The sequence below is a fragment of the Eptesicus fuscus genome, chromosome 3, assembly GCF_027574615.1.
Source record: "Eptesicus fuscus isolate TK198812 chromosome 3, DD_ASM_mEF_20220401, whole genome shotgun sequence".
NCBI lineage: Eukaryota > Metazoa > Chordata > Mammalia > Chiroptera > Vespertilionidae > Eptesicus > Eptesicus fuscus.
The window spans coordinates 82,352,528-82,370,180 of NC_072475.1; the positions used below are offsets into that span (position 1 = coordinate 82,352,528).

The window sequence follows — 17,653 nt, forward strand, 5'->3', positions numbered from 1 at the left end:
ATAGGACCTTTCTACTCATGCTCAGAGTGGTCTCCTTTCTATTCCAAAATCTTGCCCTTCTTAGTGGTAATAGCATCAAAAAGCTTGTCTAAGAAAAAAACTTGACAGATATCCTTGATTCTTTTTTCTCCTCCTCTCGCTATATAGTCAATCAATGACCAAGACACATTTGTTTTTCTTGCTTAATAATAAATCAATTTTTAAAATCTCCTGACCCCAAGCCTATTCCCATTTCATAAGTCAGGCCCTGATTTTTTCTAGCTTGTATTGCTGCAAATATATAATTGTCTCCTTGTGTTCCAGTCTCCTTGTGTTTTACTCCAGTCTACCTCACCCCTCGGGTGATCTTTAAGAAATGAAAATGTAATCTTGCCATTCTCTTGCTCAAAAATCTTCAATGGCTGCCATAGCTTTTGTGATAAAACCCAGAGGGCCTTCCAACCTCCCACCCACCCCTACTTTACAGCTTCCTGGGTTGGACTGCTTTAGGGAAGATGGCTAGAGTGATAGCTTAATCTCTGGCTATTTCATGCTTGGCTTCACTTTACTCAGGATGCCAATTAGTGATTTAGAGGTGAACGCATGTGCTCTGCTGTGAGCTCAGGCCTGTTTCAAGCAGTCCTTGAAGAGCCTCCGGCCTTATTGTTACTAAAAACGGAGCCGACTTGAACTTGTGACCTAAAGTTAAATCTCTGTGTATCCTGCTGGCCATCCCCTGAGCCAGGAAAGTGAGTTTTGGAAAGGCTTTGGTTACTTTTAAGTCCAATTTGGCCTAAATAAAGAAATATATGTTCAACTTAATAATAATGTTTTAAATGTAATCATTTCAGACACAGATGATACTATTTTTTCCTTCTACTTTCTCCCTTCTTATAATTGCTTTTCAGAGAGAGGTGAGTAGATCTTAACTTTTATAAAATGGGATACGAGTGCCTTCATTTTCTTGTCTTTCTCTGGCTTTAGGAATGGAAAGTAACAACAGCTGGGTGTGATCATATCAGCAGGAAACATCCTTGCTCCTGGCAGGTTCACAAATTGCCCATCTTGCCTGACATTTCAAATAGAGGGACAGAACATACATAAAACGGACAAGAAAATTAAAGGGGCTGAAGGCATGCACATATTCTACTTATAAAAGTAAGGAAGGATCAGTAAATAAAGGATATGTAAATACCAGAAACCCACACAGGACAAGTATAAAAAATTTCAGAAAGATTAGAATGTGGAGAAAAGAAAAGGGGAACCTATTTTCTTGTGAATAAAAAACAACAACACAATTTTCTAAAATGTTAATACACTCCTTTGCGGCTGTTAAGTAAAATATAGCTCATACACCATTTTCTAAAAGGTAGACAACTAGGTGGTTATCAAGGCAAACTTCCTCCTCCCTGTTAGTCTGTCCATAGCCTGAAAGAAATTGATTGTCAAGGGAGAAAAATCAACTCTATGCATCTTACACAAGGATGTCTTCCACCAGGGTGTGAAGGGCACTGGGATTGCGGATCAGTTTGTCAAGGAAGCTGACAATGTCAGTAAATTTTGGTCTGTGATTTCTCTCCTTCTGCCAGCAATGGAGCATCAGCTGGTGCAGAGATGCTGGACAGCCCATGGGAGCTGGAAGTCTGTAACCTTCTTCAATGGACAGAATGACCTAAATGCAAGCAAACACAGGTTATTCTCTTACTTTGGGGGACAGATAATACATATGCTACGTTATAATTCCTTTTTATATAGGAAGTAAAAGCCAACATATTGGTAAATATGAAAACTACTTGTGAATTTAAATGGTCCAGACAAGGTAAATACAAAAGTTGTGAAGGAAAATTGCAAGAATCTCCATAGCATCCTCTAATCCCTCTGAGAGGAAAATATGTATTTTAAACACGTGGTGTGCAGAAGGGAGGTTAAGTTTCATCACAATGTCAAGAAATAGTTTTTGTGTGGTTTAGCTGGAACATCTCAAAACCCATTTAGGACATCAGAAAGTCAGCATAAGATTGATGCATTTAGTGCAAACCATGGGTAACAAATGTTTTAAGTAAAATGTACTTCTGCTGAAGCACTGAATTCCTGAATAAATTTTTTTATCCTTTTATAGTAAGTCCATGTGTATTCTTTTTCTATTTATCATTTCTTCTTTATTGCCTATTGAATTCCTCTTCATTTACTCCTGGCTTCCCATTATTCTGATGCATGATTGTAGGTCCTCTAATAACTTCTAAGATCATTTCATCTTTGAAATGTTATCAATGGCTAGCTTAAGGCCACAGAGTAACAGGGGCATTCAGCCCCAGCATTCTCTGGACCAGCGCTCTCCAATAGCACTCTCTGTGATGATGAAATGTTCTCTGTTCAAAATGCTAGCAATTGGTCACGTGTGGCCAAGCGGTGTTAGAGATGTGGCTAGTAGGACTTAGGAACTGAATTTTTAGTTTGCACTAATTAAAATTTAAAAAGGCACATGTGGCTAGTGGCTAATCTATGGGGCAGCACAGCTCTAGAGAAAGAACTCTCTATAAGAAGCCAAAGTTAGATGCTTCTCTGCCTCTGTATCTATTATTATTATTTTTTTTTTTAGAGAAGCATTGAACAGACTGTCAAATGACAGTGGGAAGGCTGGGGAGGGTTGGGGACCGGGGGGAGGTAAGAGATCAATCAAAGGACTTGTATGCATGCATATAAGCATAACCAATGGACACAAGACACTGGGAGGGGGGTGAGGACATGTGTCAGGGGTGGGGGTGGGTGGGTAGGGGAGGCTAGGGGAAGGTAAATTGGGGAGAAAAAAGGAGACTATGTACTTTAAACAATAAAAAAAAAAAGAAGCCAAAGTTAAAAAAACACACAAAAAACCAAAGTTAAGAGCAACAAGTGGATGATGAGGTTTTATTTTTATTTCTGTAATATAATCAGTAGATAAGGCAAGATATTGATTATATTACTATGTGACCCACTTGGGAATTTCTTAACAATGCATTAAAATTAACCCAGAATTTATGTAACTTATTTTTTAATGATGCGTTCAAAGGTATTCATATGAGCCTTTCTTCTTATATCATCTCTTGGAGAAAGGCAAAGAAAAAGGGTTTATTTCCTCATTTTTGAGGTGGGAAAACTGAGGAAAAGACAAATATTTAAAGATAAACACAATTCAACCTCACCCCTGCCCTCTCTTGACAATAAAAATATAAAAGTGCAGCCGAAACCGGTTTGGCTCAGTGGATAGAGCGTCGGCCTGCGGACTCAAGGGTCCCAGGTTCGATTCCGGTCAAGGGCATGTACCTTGGTTGCGGGCACATCCCCAGTAGGGGGTGTGCAAGAGGCAGCTGATCAATGTTTCTAACTCTCTATCCCTCTCTCTTCCTCTTTGTAAAAAATCAATAAAAATATATTAAAAATATCCTATCTAATAATAGACAAATATGCAAATTGACCATACCTCCGACACACCCACAAGCCACGCCCACCATCCAATCAGAGCGAGTATGCAAATTAACCCAAACCAAGATGGCTACAGCCACAGAGAGCAAGGTTTCCTAGGTAACAGAGGAAGCCAAGCTTTCCGCCTGCCCTTGCCAGGCCTAAGCCTCCACTCAAGCTACAAAGTTTCAATTATAGAAGGTAAACAAATTCAAACAAATGGCGGCAGAATAGAGCTTGAGAGAGCAGGCCAGGGTTGCCGCCAGCAACAGGGGAAGTAAAGCTTTCTGCACACCCTGGCCGGGCCCACCCGCTTAAGGCAACAAAGTTTCAATTATAACCCCAACACAAATGGCTACCAGCCTCGGAGGGAGCCCCAGGCTTGGCTCCGCTCCAGGCTACAAAGTTTAAATTGTAGAAGGAAAATAAATTCCAGATACCAGGGCCTCCTCTTGGGTTGCCAGGGGGCGTGGCCGGCCTGCAAACCACCACAGGCCCCTCGCTCAGGCCACCCCACACCCCAAGGGAAAACCCACCTGATCCGGGACGCCCTTCAGGGCAAACCAGCTGGCCCCCACCCCTGTACCAGGCCTCTATCCTATCTAATAAAAGAGTACTATGCAGATTGATCATCACTGCAACACACAATATAGCTGCCCCCATGTGGTCAAAGATCCTGACCCCATGTGGACACAGATGGCCACCACAAGATGGCCAGCAGGAGAGGGCAGTTGGGAGGCACCCGGCCTGCAAGGGAGGGCAGTTGAGAAGGACCAGGCCTGCAAGGGAGGGCAGTTGGAGGTGATCAACCCTGCAGGAGAGGGCAGTTAGGGGTAACCAGGCCGGCAGAGGAGGGAAGTTGGGGGCAAACAGGCTGGCATCAGAGTGGTTAGGAGGTGATCAGGCTGGCAGGCAGAAGCGGTTAGGGGCAATCAGGAAGGCAGGCAGGCAAGCAGTTGGGAGCCAGCAGTCCTGGATTGTGAGAGGGATGTCCGACGGGATCGGGCCTAAACGGGCAGTTGGACATCCCTCGAGGGGTCCCAGATTGGAGAGGGTACAGGCTGGGCTGAGGGACAACCCCCCTCCGTGCACGAATTTCGTGCACCGGGCCTCTAGTATATATATAAAAGTGCAAATGTTAATATTGCTAACAGAATACCCTTTATTGTAGTGCCATCTACACATGTTCTGTAATTTAAAAACCCCCCACATATTATTTTAATTTTGTTTAAAATTGACACCACTTAACATGACTCTATAATACCTGTAATTTATGCTAGAGGCAGTTTGTAAAAAGGATCAGTAAAATGCCTTTAGGAACCTCTGAACTGCTCAGCTTTATTTTTTAATATATATTTATATATTTTTTATAATAGGAAATTTCTCATAATCCCATCAGTGTCTTTGTGACCAGAACACTTTAACCTGTCAGGATACCAGCATTTTTCTATTCATTTTACATTCCATTATTGAACAGGATTTTTTTTTTACCTGCTTTCTGAGTACCTTTGCTACCACCTAGGCTTGGGTTTTAAGACATTTTGCAACACATTTTAGTACAACATGATGTGTGTAAAATTGCTTGTAATCTACTGTGGACAGTTTTGAAAGGTACTAAGAAAAATGGGTAGAATTCCACTCTAGAAAGACTTAAAGATCCCACTCCAAGAGAGCTCTCTAGTCAATTTGCCACAGTTACCAATTACAAGTGCTTAGAATAAAGTAGATGACAACTGAGGTTATATTCTGAGAAAAAAAATTAGCTGCCTTTACTGAGTATCTATCATGTGCTAGGTGCTTTGCATATTTTTCTTCATTTACTGCTTAAAATAACTCAACATGGTAGGTTATTATCCCCATTCTTAAAGTTTCGATGTAGAGTGGTTAGGAAAATTGCCTGAATTCACACAGTATAGGTGGCAGATATAGAATCTGAACATAGTTCCTTTTAGCTTCCAAAAATTTCCTCTGGCTATTCTGCAGAATGCTTTTCAGTTTTCCTGACAGAACATTTTTCTCCACAATTTTACATTAATTTACACAATTTTAGGGGTGATTACCATGCTGTCTTTTGTCATAGCATCTACTAATTAGACTTCAGTGTTTTTATTTGGATCTTAAGTTTAATTTTCTGGGTAAATAAAAAAAATTTACTTCATAGTTTGCAAACTAATCTCTGGCTGAACAGAGTCATTTCTGAATGCTCTGAGTCTTGCACACATTTCTATTATTGTATATATTACATTGCATTGTAATTTTTCATCTGCCTTTCCTTCAAAGCTACATATACTTGAAAACAGGAATTATTTCTCTATATTTTGCATTTTCATCATTTAGTACAGTGCCTGACACATTAATAAATGTTATTGATTAACAAAAGTTATTGGAAGACATTTTTGGATTTATCTTAATAGAGGAGCAGATTCTCAGAAAACTTGGAGGCTCAAGGTACCCAAGATGGATTCAAAGCACAAGCATGATAGCAACTGAATTCCTCTATGAAGGAAATATTAAAATAATGGTGCCTCAAACAGCGTTGTCCAAAATGATCTCATGTCTCACTCTGGTTTGCCTGGAGGATGAGCCAGGTGAGACTGGGGCTCTCTCTGCTCCCTGAGAGCAAGACTGGACCCAAACCCAGCTTCCTGTAGTCCCAGTGGCTTCTTCCTCCTGTCCAGGGCATTACCATCTCCCACGGGCCCCAAAGTCCTTGGCTGCTGGGACCTAACTTTCCCAGACCACGGTAAACAGTTGACATCCAAATCTAGACTTGTTGGTGCTAAGCCAGCAATTTATTCTCTTTTTATTGACAAAGTTGCTCATGCTTGTCCTATAAGAAGAGAGAGTGACAAGAGAGTGTACTCTCCTGAAACCTTTACCCATAATGTGTTCAATGTGTATCTGGTCCCAGTATGCCTTCCCATGGGGACAGGGAAAAGATTTGGGGACTCATGACTATTTTTCTTGCTGCCTCTGGTTTTTAGGTTTCCTCAGTTTTTTAATGTGTAAAATTTGTCTTGAGCCCTGGTTCATGAATGTTAAATATTAAGGGTTCCACCTTATCAGAGAATAGAAATAACTACAATAGTAACAATGACAATAATAGTAAGAGCTAGTAACTGAGAGCTCTTGTGGACTTCCAGGTGCCGGCTGTAAATGATTCGCATGTATCAACTCTTAATCCTCACAATAACCCTATGAGGAAGGTACTACTGTTATTCCAACTTTATAGACCAGGAACTTAAAAATTGAGAGGTTTAATTTGCCCAAGATCACAAACCTAAAAATCCTGGTTTTGAAGGTAGCCAGAGAAAAGACTCAAGCAATATGATTCACAAAAATGGCTAAAAGATACATATTTCTAATGAATTTTTAACTTATTCAGATATATCAGTCACTTAAATGTGCTATTGAGCATACTATGCATAAAGGTATAATGCAACGAGTATAAAATATTTCTTACTTTAGGAGATGTATGATCTAGTGAAGGAGACTGAGGAGTGAGACTACTAATATGTTAAGTACCATGTAGGTCAGGGAGCTATGACAGCCTGTGGGGGAACACCTGCCACAACCTTGGTACGGCTTCTCAGAGAAGGTGAGCTGCATCTTAACGAATATAGAGGGTGTCCCCTCAAAATGTGTACACACTGTAACAGCTGATAGCTCAATTTTGAAAATGAAATGTATTTCAATAAACACTGCCTTTATAATTATTCAAAGTGCGTATACATTTCTTCGGGACACGCTATATATAAAAGCTAGCACAATCAACCAGATGGGAAGAAAGGCAATTTAACCTCATCAGGGAATGAAAGTAGATTCCTGTGGCTAGACATTCTTCAAAGGAAGAATGGTGATATTTGAGGCTGGAAGATTAAGTAAAAATTATATTTCTTGAGATTATAAATTATTTTGCATGTTATAAACAAACATTTTGCAAAGTGGAAAAGGAATTTAGCAAGTAAATGACATTAGAGTTGCCTTTTGGAAGTTCACTCTGGCTGCAGTGTGGAGAATGCACGGAGCGGGAGGCCAGCAGGAGGCCAGCGGGCGGCTTGCAGGGATCCTGGAGAGATCAGAATGGCCTTGATGGATACTGTCGTGTTCTAAGAGACATGGACTGGTTTGGCAGGAATACAGGAGTGGTTGAGATTAGATGTGGCAGTAGAGGGAGGAGACAAGAATAATTTCTAAGTTTTGGCCTTGGTCAACTGCCAAAGACAGAGGACACAGGGGGAGAAGCGATTTTGGGGCTGGAGTGATGAAGAGTTTAATTTTCTATGAGCTTTCTGATTTCAGATTCAAGTAATATATATTACTTTGAGAGCTTATTATGTGCTGAGTTCTGGGCCAGGTGTTTTAACATAGCTTAATTTATAAAGTCTCAAAATTCCTTATTATTGTTTATGTACGTATTATAGGTAAGAAAACTGAAGTGCAAACTGATGAACAGATAGGATTAATGTCATGTAGCTAGTAATTCCTTGAAGACCAGACTAGTATTACCATCTCGGTAGCCTCTGAATCATGGCAGTGGTAGAGACAATCTGCTTAAGTCTTGAGCCACATTCCTGACTCAGTCCCCGGAATCAAATCTTAAGCCCTCTCTTCCCTACACGCTCCCACTCTCGCCTATCTGCTTATACTGCCATTGCTGACACTCTAGCTCAGCTTCCTCTGCAGACTTCTCTGTCAGTCACCTATAGGACATACCACTTCATGGAGTTGTCATACGCATGACTTAGATTAATTTTGTTCAAAACTAACCCTGTTCCTCTTTTGGGGTTTCATGCAAAGGGTACCACTCTTCCTCTTAGAGAAATCAGGGAATTATTCTGGCCTCTGCCTTCTCCCTGATGCTCAAAATTCACTTATCATGCTGATTCTACCACTCTCATATATTGTAAATCTGCTCCATTTTTAAGCTCCTCTCCAAATGACTTACCATTTTGATCACCGCAATAGCCTTAGCCTCCTAACTCATCTTTTTTTGGTTTGTTTTGTTGTTAATCCTCACCCAAGGATATTTTTCCATTGATTTTTTTTTTTTTAGGGAGAGTGAAAGAGAGAGGGAAAGACGGAGAGAAACATTAATGTTAGAGAAACACATTGATTGGTTGCCTCCTGCATGAGCGATGGATGCTCTATCCACTAAGCTAAACCGGCTAGGGCCTAACTCTTCTTTGTTTCTCCTTTTCCTCCTCCAATCATCTCCCAAGGTACACTCAAAGCAATCCTTCTGAAGAACTGTGATCGTGTTCTTCCCATGTCTGAAATTCTGCCGTGGCTCACCACGATTCTGGCTCTTAGTCTTCACCCTGACCGGGTCCCATTTCCCCTTTGGCACTACAAAACACTTGCAGTTCCTCAGCTGGGTGAGCTGAGTGCCCCCAAACAGCAACTGTTGCTTTTTCCCACCTGTTCCCATTGTAGGTCATAGGATGATGCCTTGTCAAGTCAAAGAATAGAGCTCCAGTTGTCATATATGTGATTTACAAAAACTGTATTTTAGGGGAAGCTTCAGAAGTTTTATTTTATAGGTATTTTCTGATTGCTTAATTAAGGACTGACAGGGAGCCTGGAGCAATGGGTGCTTTGTCTAAAAGATTGAGTTTTGTCGTTTCAGTGTATGAAGGGTTGATAATTAACTAGAGAGAATTTTTTAACAGTTTGGTTTTATGACAGTTGTAGGCTGTCATTTTTTGGAGAAGAGTTAAACAAGGTTATACCCTTATTTAAAAATGTAAGGAGAAAATTAAAATAAAGTGAAAAAATATGAAAATGACTGCAGTGATCATTTCCATGCAGGAATTAGATTAGAAAAAGGGATTAGATTCTGTCAGAAGTTATTATCTAAAACCTGGCTGGTTATTCTAAATAGATTGGACTGGTTCCTTGTCACTGACACTGCAATTTTCAGCAGCCCAGAATCAACGTAAGGCTCAGTTGGGGCACAGGGCAGACTGTTCTGCTCTTGCTGAATCCAATGAGTTTTCCAACTGTCTTGACAGTTTCTGAGTCAAAACAGGCAATGTGCACCTTCTATTAAACCAGGCAAACTAGTAGTAGACAGCCAGCAGGAAGACACTGAAAATTCCTTGAACAGGGACTGCTTGGGCTGTGCAGGGAATCGCTTTTTTTTTTTTTTTTTTTTTTAAATAAGACTGTTAACTATCTCCAAAAGAGCTGTACATTCAATTTAGCTACTTATACTTCCTTTTAAAAGAAACTCTCAAAATTTTAGCAAGGACTAAAATGTACATTATTAAATGCAATGGGAAATATTTTTTTAAATAAATCTTTATTGTTCAGATTATTACAGTTGTTCTTTTCCCCCCCATAGCTCCCCTCCATCCGGTTCCCACCCCACCCTATGCCCTTAACCCCCCCCCCCCGCCCCCGCCCACTGTCCTCATCCATAGGTGTACAATTTTTGTCCAGTCTCTTCCTGCACCCCCCACACCCCTTACCCCCCAAGGATTGTCAGTACACTCTCTTTCTATGTCCCTGATTCTATTATATTCACCAGTTTATTCTGTTCATCAGATTTTTTCATTCACTTGATTTTTAGATTCACTTGTTGATAGATATATATTTGTTGTTCATAATTTTTATGTTTACCTTTTTCTTCTTCTTCCTCTTCTTAAAGAATACCTTTCAGCATTTCATATAATACTGGTTTGGCAGTGATGAACTCCTTTAGCTTTTTCTTATCTGTGAAGCTCTTTATGTGACCTTCAATTCTGAATGATAGCTTTGCTAGGTAGAGTAACCTTGGTTGTAGGTTCTTGCTATTCATCACTTTGAATATTTCTTGCCACTCCCGTCTGGCCTGCATAGTTTGTGTTGATAAATCAGCTGACAGTTGTATGGGTGCTCCCTTGTAGGTAACTAACTGCTTTTTCTCTTGCTGCTTTTAATATTCTCTCTTTGTCTTTTGCTCTTGGCATTTTAATTATGATGTGTCTTGGTGTGGTCCTCTTTGGATTCCTTTTGTTTGGTGTTCTGTGCGCTTCCTGGACTTGTAAGTCTATTTCTTTCACCAGGTAGGGAAAGTTTTCTGTCATTATTTCTTCAAATAGGTTTTCAATGTCTTGCTCTCTCTCTTCTTCAGGCACCCCCATAATTCGGATGTTGGTACGCTTGAAGCCCCAGAGGCTCCTTACACTATCTTCATATTTTTGGATTCTTTTTCTTTTTGCTTTTCTGGTTGAGTGTTTTTTGCTTCTTTGTATTTCGAATCTTTGACTTGATTCTTGCGATCCTCTAGTCTGCTGTTGGATCTCTGTATATTATTTTTTATTTCAGTCAGTGTATGCTTAATTTTTTGTTGGTCCTTTTTCATATCCTCGAGGGTCTGGCTAAATTTATCGGCCTTTTCTAGGAAATTCTTGAAAAACCTTATAATTGTGGTTTTGAACTCTATATCCAGTAGTTTGCTTTCCTCCATTTCTGTCATTTGTGACCTGTTTCTTTGTCTCCGCATTTTGGCTGCTTCCCTGTGTTGACAGAGTGGCTTTGTGTGCTAGGTGTCCTATAGGGCCCAGTGGCTCAGCCTCCCTAATTACTTGAGGTGGACACTCTTGGTGCACCCCTTTGTGGGCTGTGTGCACAGTCTTGTTTTAGTTAGGCCTTGATTGTTGTTGCTATCACTGGGAGGAATTGACCTCCAGGCCAATTGGTTGTAAGGATCAGCTGTGTCTATGATGGGAGAACTTCTGTGCTAGAGACACCCTTATGAGGCAAGACTTGCTTCAGTGGGGCTTTGGTGCTCACTGAGTCTGCCTCCTGAGTGTGTAACTTTTGGGTCTGAGGAGTTGTAATTTGGAGGGTCCCACTCTGACCACTGGGTACACTGGCTCTTGAATATCCAAGGAGGTGCTAATTTAGCCTCTGCCTGAGGCCAGCCAGCAGGAGCTATGGATAGATCTGCAGGTTCCTCTTCTTTGTTTGGGTTTTGGAGGTACCCAGATGAGGCCCAGCTGTGAAGCAATGCAAACTGCTGTGGGGCCTTGGGTCTTCTTTTGGATGTTCTGGGTCTCTCAGCTGCAGTTTGTTAGGTAATCTTAGATTTCAAAGGACCAGGCCATTCATATGCAAAAGCTTCTGCGCACAGCTTGGGTGGGGCGGGGTCTCAGGGCAGAGCAAACAGCAATGGCTTCCTGTCATCCCTGCCCTAAGAGGCCCCCGGGTCTCAGTGTCCCTCGGTAATCGCTGCAAGCACCTCTGAGAGAAAGCCTCCCTTGAGTTTCGCCGGATGCCAGACAGTCCAGTTTCTCCCCGTATGAGTCTGGGTCCCCAGAGTCTCGCCCGGATCTGGAGTTCAGAGCAGTCGGGAGTTTGTGTCTCCCTCCTGCTTGAAAAAGCCAGCCGCGTACTCAGTTGCCAGTCCTTTCCGTGTGTGCGCGTGCCTCTGTACCTCTGCCTTTACCTCCGCAGCTCCTCTGAGTCTCAGTGTGCTTTTCTCTCTCCTTCTAGTTGTAGAATTTCCACTCAGTCAGCCTTCCTGTGGTTCTGGATGATGTCCTTTTTGTCTTTTAGTTGTAGTTTTGAAGTGGTTGTGCGAGGCAGCAAGTTCAGGTATTTACCTATGCCGCCATCTTGGTTTCTCCTCGCAATGGGAAATATTTTTATCTTCTCTTTAAATACTTATCATGGCTTTGTGGAAAGCCTATAATTTCAGGCAGAAGGGGGATGGTGAAGCAGAGGGTCCCAGTATACACTTACTTTTTGTGATAATGATTACTTGTACAAATAAGGATATTAGATTTATAATACAGTGATACTAAAAGCACTGGTAATGTATTTTCCTTATATACAATATAAAGATTGTATCTACATGGGCAAAAAAAGAAAAAAGTTAGAAGTGGTTATAAGTAAATAACATTTATAATTTTATACCTATTTTCTTATTCAATGTTTTTCAACATATAGAATTTATAATTCAGTGAAAAGCAATCAAGACACAAGAGAAATTTAAGTGTACTTTAAGAAAAAGGGGGATAGCCCAGTCAGTGTGGCTCAGTGGTTGAGTGTCAACCCATGAACCAGGAGGTCATGGTTTGATTCCTGGTCAGGGCACACGCCGGGGTTGCAGGCTCAATCCCCAGTAGGGGCCATGCAGGAGGCAGACGATTGATGATTCTCTCTCATCATTGATATTTCTATCTATCTTCCCTTCTCCTTTCCTCTATCTGAAATAAAAACATATTTTAAAAAAGGGAGGAGATGCCGAAACCGGTTTGGCTCAGTGGATAGAGCGTCGGCCTGCGGACTGAAAGGTCCCAGGTTCGATTCCGGTCAAGGGCATGTACATTGGTTGTGGGCACATCCCCAGTAGAGGGTGTGCAGGAGGCAGCTGGTCGATGTTTCTCTCTCATCGATGTTTCTAGCTCTCTATCCCTCTCCCTTCCTCTCTGTAAAAAATTAATAAAATATATTTAAAAAAAAAGGGAGGAGAATAGAGTAGTTTTCTATATAAGATACAGACAGAACACACTTTTTCAGAGACTAATTTGTAATTTATAAATAATTATAGCATGGAAACTGAAGATTTCCCTTTTAACTTTACGATAAATACTTTCTTGAGGCCCTGGCCAGGTCGCTCAGTTGGTTAGAACATTGTCCTAATGCCAAGGTTGTTGGTTAGATTTAGGTCAGGGCACATAAAAGAATCAACCAATGAATGTATAAATGGATAGAACAACAAATCGATTTTTCTCTCTCTCCCTTTATCTTTCTCTCTCTCTCTCAAAATCAATAAATAAAAAAGCAAGCAAACAAAAAGACTTTTTAAAAATTCCTACACCTAAGACAGTTCTCAAACCTCATTTTTGAAGTCACAACAGGATGTCAACGACCTATATAAAACTGAGAGTGCTTGTCCTTGGTTGGTTACCACCTTTTAAATTGTTGACTGAGTGGACAAAATGGGGAATAATATAATAGGACTCTCATAGGTTAAAAGATTGTTGATGACATGATTTATAGTTTAGAAAATCTTTATCCCTAACAGCTAAAGTCATACTTCTTGAGACTGAGATAACTAACACCTCTGTCTAACTATGCTTCTGTGTGTAAGGAGTAGGACGAGCATTAGTAAAGGAGCCATCTGAACTACATCAAAATCCTAAACTGTCACTAACAAGCTCTGTCTCCTCCTTAGTAAAGAAAAGAGAACTGGATTCAGTGCTTCCAATAGCACATTTCAGCTTAAAAGTTATGCTTCTAGAGTCATTAAACTGGAAGGTTCATCTGTAGGACTTCTGGTAGCATCTCTGGATCTCCAGGTTCTGTAACCTTCGCGTCTAAATTTGGCCTCCTTTGAAAGGACTGGTTCATAGAGCTCTAAGTGCAGGGAGACAAAAATTCAGACATGGCCAGAGTATCTCCTGGCAAACCAAGACTAGGAATATTTAGGGAACCATGATATTCTTTACTATGCCAGTTCCTCTCTAATAAATTATACTTTTTTTTTGGAAATATAAAGACACATTCCAAATCTATCTATTTAAAAGCATTTTTTTCTTTTAAAAAATATATATATTTTATTGATTTCTTACAGAGAGGAAGGGAGAGAGATAGAGAGCTAGAAACATCGATGAGAGAGAAACATCTACCAGCTGCCTCCCGCACACCCCCCACCGGGGATGTGCCCGCAACCAATGTACATGCCCTTGACCGGAATCGAACCCAGGACCCTTCAGTCCACAGGCCGACGCTCTATCCACTGAGCCAAACCGGCCTTAGCAAAAAGCATTTTTTCTTTTTCTTTAAGAAGACAATGTTCTTAAAACTCAGGGCCATTTTCTCAAGTGCTCTCTGGGTAAAAACCAAGTATTTCTTCACTGGTGCATCATTTTGATTTTAGAAAAACATTACACACCTTTAATCCATTTCCCAAACCCACTAAAAATATCTAAAAGCTATGCAAAATAATTTATTAAAGAAAAAGGGAATTTAAAAATGCCTTCTTTGTTCCAAAGAGAACAAAAGACAATAGAAATTAAAATGCTTTCTTTGTTCGAAAGAGAACAGAAGTTGGAATAAAAATTATAACAGCAAAAGATTGTGAGTGTATTTTTCCCAAACAGAAACTAAAGGCATAATTAACTTTTTAAAAATAAAAACATTGCTGGTATGTATACATTTTCCAGCTTTGTGGTCATTTAATATAAAAAATTCCCTTGGAAATTACACTGTGGTAATTGCATATTGGTTACTGGTTTCCTCTACTTGGAACTTTATTATTTGAATTATTTGCAATGGTGACTGATTGCATCTCACAATATCCCCTATTACTCTTGCCTCGGTAGTAGACATGCATCATGCTAATGTAACTGGTATATATTTAATTAAAAGGCTGCTATTGCCTATGTACCAATAGTAGGAATTATTGAAAAACAAGGGAGAAGAAGGCCATTTTGAAAATTGCTTTGGTAGAATACATATTCAAATAAATGCAAAAATTTCCTCTGTAATATTGAAGTTGAAATAATGGGGACAGGCCTTTAGCAACTTACTGTATCTTACACAGATCATGAAACAAGGACCATCCTATATAATAAAAGCATAATATGCAAATCAACTGAATGGCGGAACAACTGGTCACTATGACACGCACTGACCACCAGGGGGTAGATGCTCAACACAAGAGGTGCCCCCTGGTGGTCAGTGTGCTCCCACAGGGGGGCACTGCTCAGCCAGAAGCTGGGCTCATGGCTGGCTAGCCCAGCAGAGGTGGCAGGAGCCTCTCCCGCCTCTGCTGCAGGCAGGCCATAGGAGTGAGGGGTCCTGGACTGCGAGAGCCCTGGACTGCGAGATGGGACATTCCCTGAGGGGTTCCGGACTGTAAGAGGGTACAGGCCGGGCTGAGGGAACACCCCCACTCTCCAGTGCACGAATCTCGTGCATCGGGCCTCTAGTTACATAATAAAGTAGAGTTAGGACAATCTAGTCAGAGACAAAAACTGGAAATGACTGGACCCTATGTCATAAAATCAGACTGCATTTCTAGGTAAGTGGATTCTGCAATTCCTCCATTCTTGGCTGAAGTAGTGACCCGTAACTGAGAAAGGTTATAGAATTATTAGGACAAACAAATATGGTAAAATGTTATTTTCTTCCTTCTTAAATTTTGAAAAAAAAAGAAAAAAAAAGAATCCATTCAGATAAGATCAAAAGTTTACTTCCAACCATATCACCTACAAAAAAAAAAAAAAAAAAAAAAAAGAGTCCTAAAGATAAACTCTAATTTTTCCCCTCAATTAAGGTTCTGAAAGCAAATTAAAGCAAAACATTTTATAAAAGCTTTTGAAAAGGAGAAATAAAACCCCAAAAATATTGAGGCAGCATTATGTTTCCTAGCAAACCTCAAATGAATGTTCCCTGATAATGGTTATCTTTTTGGGAAAAGGGACCAGCTTAGTAGCATATGCTTAAATGATACCATACCCGGGAGGCATTTGTGTTTCAAATTGCTTCAAGGAGAATGTTTTTTATTTTTTTAAACATCATCACAGCAGGGAAAAACAAAACAAAACAAAACAAGACCCAAGACTTCAGTCTTGCATTAGATCATTAGTTCGAGCCAAGTCACCTCTCATTATGTGGTGCTAGTTTTCCCCCTACACATGAGCTCTGTGGGGATTTGGTTATTTAATGTTGCCTGCTGTTCATGTTTTGCTTGCATTTTCTTCTGTTAAGTACTTTACACAGTGTAAGTGCTGGACGATCTGCAGTGGCCTTGGTGTCCTCTTTGGAGCCTGTGTAGCTGCTAGCATTAGAATGTCCTTCCATACGTAGTAAACAGCAATTATTCTGAACTTGGATGAAAATAACAAAATATTCCCCTGCAATACCTTAAAAAGAAAAAAATGCTAGGAAACAGCAAGAAGTTGTATACTTTCAGTGTGCCTGTGACATGTTTCTATAATAGGCTAAATATGTTGATCATTAGAATCTGATTTTAAGCTACTGCCTTAATTATTTTTAAGATATTCAATATATATGGTACATTCTATAAAAGTATAACATCAAGACACAAAATACTGCCGAAAAGATTTATAGTTCCAAACTATACTGAGTCAATCCACATTCTTTTGCTAATAGGAAACAATGAAACCAGAGCGGCACACAGAATTAAAGATGCTTTGATCTCATTACATAGAACTTCTGTGGCATGGAGATGCCTTTGAAAACGAGACTTCTCATGCACTAGTAAGCAGGGGCATGAACTTCACTTCTATCATTAACTAGCTAGTAAGCTTGGGTAAGTTTCTTAAACTTTCTAGACAGTCACAGTTCTTTTATCTAGTAATACTACAAATAACAGTATCTATCTTAGAAAATTATTTTGAAGATTAAATGAGCTAATAATCTAAAATGCTTGGCTCATAATAAGCAAGTTGTGATGATTATCACTGGTTAAACACTGTCTATGTACAAGGTATGCTACATACACTATCTCTAATTCTTTCAAATCCTGCAGTTGAGTGTTTTGAATCCCATTATAAACAATCCTATATAATAAAAGCCCAATATGCAAATCGACCGAATGGAGGAATGACTGGTGGAATGACCGGTGGCTATGATGTGCACTGACTACCAGGGGCAGACGCCCAATGCAGGAGCTTGCCCCCAGCCTGCAGGCCCCAGGCCGGACAAGGTGGGTGCCAGCGGGGGCCCCCGAATCGCCTCGCTGGTCACCCCACAGATCGGCCCTGATCGCTGGCCAGGCCTAGGGACCCTACCCATGCACGAATGCCTTTAGTATCTCAGAAAACTTAAATCACTTGCCTAAGATTACATGGCCAGTAAATTGTGGAGCTGGGATTTGAACACAGATCTTTTTAGCTCTAAAGCAGTGGCTCTTAACTGGGAGTGATTTTTGTACCCCATCCCCAACTGGGCAATGCCTGGGGACAATTTTGGTTGGAATGACTTGGAGGCTGCTACTGGCATCTAGTGGGCAGAGGTTGGGATGCTGCTAAACATCCTACAAATGCACAGGACAGCTTCCAACAACAAAAAATTATTCAGCCCAACACACCAATAGTTCTGAGGTTGAGAAACCCTCCTCCAAAGCTCTCATGACCTTTCCAATACACCTGCTACCTCACTCGAATACAGTGATGCACAAAGTTAACAATTTGGGGCCGTTTAATACTGCAAAAGAGGAAGTTGTTCTTGAAAAAAATGTACCCTGAAAGTGGACAACATAGTATATCTC

The 17,653-nt window shown here is 40.5% G+C and overlaps 1 protein-coding gene across 1 annotated transcript in view; it reads right to left on the reverse strand.

The window, feature by feature from the left end:
* Nucleotides 1-17,653, reverse strand: part of EPHA6 (EPH receptor A6) — a 1,030,425-nt gene that overhangs the window by 14,716 nt on the left and 998,056 nt on the right. Inside the window, exon 16 of the mRNA XM_054714059.1 lies at nucleotides 1,458-1,651. Within this exon, the coding sequence (XP_054570034.1) occupies nucleotides 1,458-1,651 (194 nt within the window). The remainder of the gene's footprint in view (nucleotides 1-1,457; nucleotides 1,652-17,653) is intronic.